At 50.9% G+C, this 5650-nt stretch overlaps 1 protein-coding gene across 1 annotated transcript in view; it reads left to right on the top strand.

Moving 5' to 3' along the window:
• Positions 1 to 5053, top strand: part of mgat4b (alpha-1,3-mannosyl-glycoprotein 4-beta-N-acetylglucosaminyltransferase B) — a gene marked incomplete at its 5' end in the record, with an annotated part of 13096 nt that extends 8043 nt beyond the window's left edge. The window contains 9 exon segments of the mRNA XM_024260435.2: positions 385 to 460; positions 814 to 928; positions 997 to 1127; positions 1199 to 1306; positions 2162 to 2355; positions 2417 to 2495; positions 2610 to 2697; positions 3799 to 3911; positions 4464 to 5053. Of these exon segments, the coding sequence (XP_024116203.1) occupies positions 385 to 460; positions 814 to 928; positions 997 to 1127; positions 1199 to 1306; positions 2162 to 2355; positions 2417 to 2495; positions 2610 to 2697; positions 3799 to 3911; positions 4464 to 4487 (928 nt within the window).
• Positions 5054 to 5650: the final 597 nt, after the last annotated feature.

The raw sequence follows: 5650 nt of genomic DNA, 5'->3' as shown, positions 1-5650 counted from the left end.
AGTTAGGGGTGGGGGTTTGTTCCCACAGGAGGACAGTGTCAGAAGAGCTTTTTACAAATGGGCGGGACATAAAGATGGTCACATGTTTCGACCCCCCCAATCGTTGGATCTGCTGTCACATTGGCCCCTCCCTCTTCTGAGTTTGAACTTTTTTAATTCTGTTTTCGGTCTTAACATAGGTTTGTTTTCCTTCCTCTGTCTCAATAAAGTTTTGATCATTGATGGTCTTACCTGGAGCTGCAGGTGAGACCACCAGGGATCTGCCCACAGGCAGTCAGCTGACACCTCCTTAAAACAAAGCTTTTATTTTGAAATCTGCAGCTTGTTTCTAAAGGGTCAACAGAAATCAAAGTGTGCTGGTTCATGACTCCTCCTCATCCTCAGGTGGAGGACCAAGCAGAACCTGGACTACTGTTTCCTGATGATGTACGCCCAGTCCAAAGGAACCTACTATGTGCAGGTACATCAGTGGGCGGAGTCAGATCTTTCAGACCCAACTAAACCCACACACTGCTGTCTGAATGAGACACTAGGGGGCGCTGACTGCTGTCAGCTAAAGGACCTCCAGATGCTTCTCATGGATTTAAGAATCTTTGTTTTAGTGTCTGCATTACCACAGACGGCCTGTAGAGGGCAGTAAAGACTCAGATTCATCCTCAGGCTCTGCAGCTCATTAACACAGATCTACTGACCTGATGTTCCTCTGCTGTCTGATGATGACCTTCTGGGAGGTCAAAGTCGAGGATTTGCTGGTTCTGAGCAGAGAGATTCCTCAGAAACATCAGAAGTTGACGGTCTCCTTCTGTCTTCCAGCTGGAGGACGACATCGTGGCGCGGCCAAACTTCTTCACCACCATGAAGAACTTCGCCCTGCAGCAGCCGTCCGAGGAGTGGATGATCCTGGAGTTCTCCCAGCTGGGCTTCATCGGTGAGGCCCCCACTCAGCAGGAACCCCCTCTGGTCTGTGCCGTTCCGCTGACAGCGTCCTCCTTACAGGGAAGATGTTCAAGTCTGCAGACCTGTCGCTCATCGTGGAGTTCATGCTGATGTTCTACAAGGACAAACCCATCGACTGGCTGCTGGACCACATCATGTGGGTCAAAGTCTGCAACCCCGAGAAGGACGCGGTGAGTTCCTGTCTCCTCAGACGGCCCGTCAGAGCGGACCGGGTCCTGACCCGTCTGTCTGTCTCCTCCAGAAACACTGCGACCGGCAGAAGGCCAACCTGAGGATCCGCTTCAAACCCTCGCTCTTCCAGCACGTGGGGACCCACTCCTCTCTGGCGGGGAAGATCCAGAAGCTGAAGGTACGGAGCATCAGGAGCAGACACCTGCAGAGCTCTGACCAATCAGGATCCAGACGTCTGCTGCAGACCCGACTGAGTGAATATGGAGGACACCTTCTCCCCTCAGTCCGGTTCCTCAAGCAGAAGAACTGATGTTTGGAGAATGTGAAGCAGCGATGGCGTTTTCTCACTGACGCCATCTGTGGAGATCAGAACGCAGGAAAAATGTAGGATCTTCTCACAGCTGAGAGCAGGACAGGAAGACTCTCATTAGGAGGGATTTTCAGAATAAAACACTGTTTTTCTCAAAGCAGTGCTTTATTCTGAAGAGGATTTTCAAAATAAAACGCTACTTTGAGGACTGAACCGACGACCTCCGTCCTGCTGGTGGCGCTCTGACACTTTTCCGGAGCCGCTCTCTACTTCCTGTCTGTTCTTCTACAGGTGAGGGAGGAGCCTCAGCCGGTCTCACAGGTGTGATGTCAGTCCGCGCGAGAACCGTCCAGTGAAAGAACGTCTTCATCATCAGACATCAGCTGTAACGTGTCTTCACTAGAATGGTTTTCATAAACGTTCTGAAAGATTGTTTTGTCGGTAAATTCTCTTCAGTCGTCGTATTTTTAACGATAAAAACGAGCGGATTCTCCTGAAATCAGTTTTATTTTTACTGTTGGTCCTTTCACAATAAGAGCTTCCTCCCCCTACATCCTCTTTGAGGACGTTTCTATCAGGAGGCGGAGCTAAGGTTTCAGGAGTTTCCATGGTGATGAAGAGATGCTGAGCTCTCAGCAGGTTTGAGGTCGCAGGGACAGGAAATGGTCGCCTGCAGCCCGTCGCCGGGCAGCCTGACCCCCCGTGGTGACTTCCTGTCTCCAGGATAAGGACTTCGGGAAGCAGGCGCTGCACAAAGGCCACGCCAACCCGCTGGCGGAGGTGACCACCAGCCTGAAGACCTACCAGCACTTCACCCTGGAGAAGGCCTACCTGGGGGAGGACTTCTTCTGGGCCTTCACGCCGGTGGCGGGGGACTTCATCAGGATCCGGTTCTTCACCCCCGTCCGCATAGAGAGGTGGGTGTTTGGGGGTGGTGGGGGTGGTGCTGGTTTCACAGCTTCTGTCTCGTGGTTTCAGGTACTTCTTCCGGAGCGGAAACATTGAGCATCCAGGAGACAAACTGTTCAACACGTCCGTGGAGGTGCTGCCCTTCGACGTGAGTTCCTCGTGTCTCCACCACGGGGGGTGGAGGGGGGTCCTCCTGAGCTCGTGTTCTTCTGCTATCATCAGAGTTCTCCTCTCAGCAGTTTCTCTGCGTTTGTGTGTCCAGAACATCCAGGCAGAGAAGGAGGCTCTGACTGAAGCAAAGGACCGAACACCAAAGTACCATCGCACCGAGGACGGCTTCATCAGAATAGGTAAGTCCAGACGGAGCAGGGGAGGTTCTTCTGCTGGAAGCTGTTTGGATTCATCCTGGAAGTCACTGCTGCAGGTCTGAAGGATCCAGACCTTCTGATCCTCCGGTTCCTGCTGCAGCTCTGTCTCTGAAACTGACCGGCTTCATCTCAGCCTTGAAGGTGTTCAGAACTCTGACGGTCCTCCAGGCGAGGTGGAAAACCTGGACTGAGTTCTGGACATGGAGCTGCAGAGTTCAGGCGCTCCTTCAGGAGGAACCAGCTGCTGTTGAGGAGGCGCCTCCAGCAGAAGACTGTTCAGACTTTAAGGTCCAGATGAGAAAACTATTTCTCCAATGATTTTGTGTAAAACCATGCAGAGACTCTGTCACTGATGCGGTCCTTCGCCAGCGCGGTTCCAGTCCAGATCTGTTTCATTCAGAGATTCGGACTCAGACTTCTTCATCTTCTGCCGGTTCTGCCCCTCAACCCTGAAAACTTTCATCGTTTCCGTCAAACTGGATGAGCGGCTGCTCTCTGAGGAGGACGGATGAAGCCCCTCCCCCAGCAGCACGTTTCCCGCCTCCACAAGTTCATCCAGGATTCTGAGCTTTCTGGAGTTCGGGTTCAGACCATCGTCTTCCTCACCGCAGCATCTGGACCTGGCTGAGACCGCCTCAGTAATCCCAGCATGAGCAGCCCTCCTGCTCATGCTGGGATTACTGCGGCTCGTACCTGCAGCCTCGCCGCTGGATGGTAATCTGCTGGTAATCCTGCAGGGATTATTGCTGTGTTGTGGCAGAGCAGAGATGAGAGCAGGCGAACGTCTTTTCTAGTGACAGAGCTGGTCTGCGGCGCCACCTGAAGGGCGCTGTGGGAACGGGGTCTGGCTCCGCCCCTTATGACTACGAGTTTCCTCTGAGACGAGCTGGAGGAGGAAGCTGCTGTTGTCATGGTGATGATGTCTTCCTGCTGTCATTGATCACCAAAGATCCGAGCTGCTGAACTCCTGAGGAACTCCTGAGGAACTCCTGAAGAACTCCTGAAGAACTCCTGAGGAACTCCTGAAGAACTCCTGAGGAACTCCCGAGCCGTGTCTGACAGTTCCTCTGATCCTTCTTTCAGGAACGTTCCAGAATGGGATCGCAGAGGGCGAGGTCAACCCCACCTTCGGCCCCCTGGAGGCCATGCGCCTGTCTGTGGTGACGGACTCACCTGTGTGGGTGATCCTCAGCGAGGTGAGAGCCACAAGAATCTGAAAACTGTCTAAGGAGTTTCTTCTTCTGGAGCTCCAGGAGGAAGCTGTCATGGACTGGAGTACTCTGTGTTTTAGGCGTCGTTTGACCTAGTTTAGGCTCAACTTCCTGTTTTCCTGTAATGGTGTGGCGTTCCCAGGATTCCAGAGTGGAGTTGAACCTCCAGCAGAAGACCTGAAGTTTAAGAGGCAGAAATGTTTGAGTCTGTGCGGCTCTGGGTCATGCTGCAGACTTTTATTTTGTAGAGTCACTGTTGTTTCGTTTTGGTTTCATTGAATGGTTTAGCATTTAACATTTAATTTAGTCTGTTTCCACACATCAAACTCCTTTTTCTTTCATATTTGATCGTTCCACCTTTAGAACGTTTGGTTTTCACACTCAACCTTTTCATGGATTATTTTTTGGTGTTGACTTTGATTCAGACACAAACTTTTGTTTCATTTGACTTCTAAACAAACTCTTCAGAAGAGCAGAACATTTTTGTCCCTCTGCACGGTGGGATGTTCTCCTGAAGTTCTCCGTCTCTCCTCTCAGATCTTCATAAAGAAAGCAGAGTGAAGCTCCACCTCAGCAGAGCTGACTCGCCGCCGCCCTGCCTCCTGTCCCGCCCACTACATGCTGACACGGCTCTGCGGCGCCCCCTGTGGGCGGAGCTCTGCGCTGCAGGAGCCAGACTGAAGCAGACGGAGGCGAAGCGTTCTCCTGGTTCACTCTCCGGAGCAGATGCTGTAGTTATTCCTGGACTCTGGATCGCTAGGGATGTGAGGCTCCGCCCCCCTGCACGCGAGCAGTCCTGCGCTCCCGTGACACGCCTCTTTGGACATAGAGATGTCCCTCAGGTGGGGTTGACATCCACACCTCTTTGCCTTAATGAGAAGCAGCGCAGGTTCAACTATGTAGCGTTCACTGATACCCAGAATCCTCGGCTGCAGCCTGGGAGCGTCTCTAGAACTACAGATGAAGGCAGTCTCTTTGATGAATCTTCTGTGACGGCCTTGTCGCTGATGGTGGCTCTCCAGGAGGAGACAGACGTCCATGTTTCTGTGGTCTTCCACGGAGAGACTTGGAGCTGCTCCACCTCAGAGGACTCTATGGTTTTTAATAAACTGCTCCCTTCATGCACCCGTGCACGTTTGTTTCTTTGTCCTGACGTGACGGTCACGTGACGCCCCTGCAGACACAACATTGACGTGTGTTAGAGGGAATCTGGGCCTTCAGTCAGCTGATGTCCCAGCTGGAAGGTCCTGATGCTGTGGAGATGCTCACATTCATGTAACAGATTCAGAGATTCTGAAACATTCCAGGTGTTTGTAGATCAGAGTACAATTCACTCAAATTTCCAAACTTTAATAAGACCTAATATCTGGAAAATGTAGTTCTTTTTCTCCCAAATGTAAATTACCAACTAGAGAACTTTGACAAACGGATGTTTTCTTCCCAACAGAACAAAGGAATTATGACTTTAAAGTCTTTGATACTCTAAATGAGCTGAAGTTAAACACGATGAAGTTAAAAGTTTCTGGTCAGTTAGTGACAAAGTTCTCATAGATGCAAACAAATAGACGTCCAATCATAAGCTTGCCTCTTCCAACTTGAATACATTTCTCTGTCAAATGCCATTATAATGCATTATAATTTATGGCTTTAAATGCCATATTAATGGAAATATCTAGATTTGAGATTTTTTGGGAAAAGAATCCGACTGTATCATATCACCAAGA

Source organism: Oryzias melastigma, linkage group LG10 (assembly GCF_002922805.2).
Source record: "Oryzias melastigma strain HK-1 linkage group LG10, ASM292280v2, whole genome shotgun sequence".
In the NCBI taxonomy this organism is placed as follows: Eukaryota; Metazoa; Chordata; class Actinopteri; order Beloniformes; family Adrianichthyidae; genus Oryzias; species Oryzias melastigma.
This window is presented reverse-complemented; position numbering and strand designations above follow the sequence as displayed.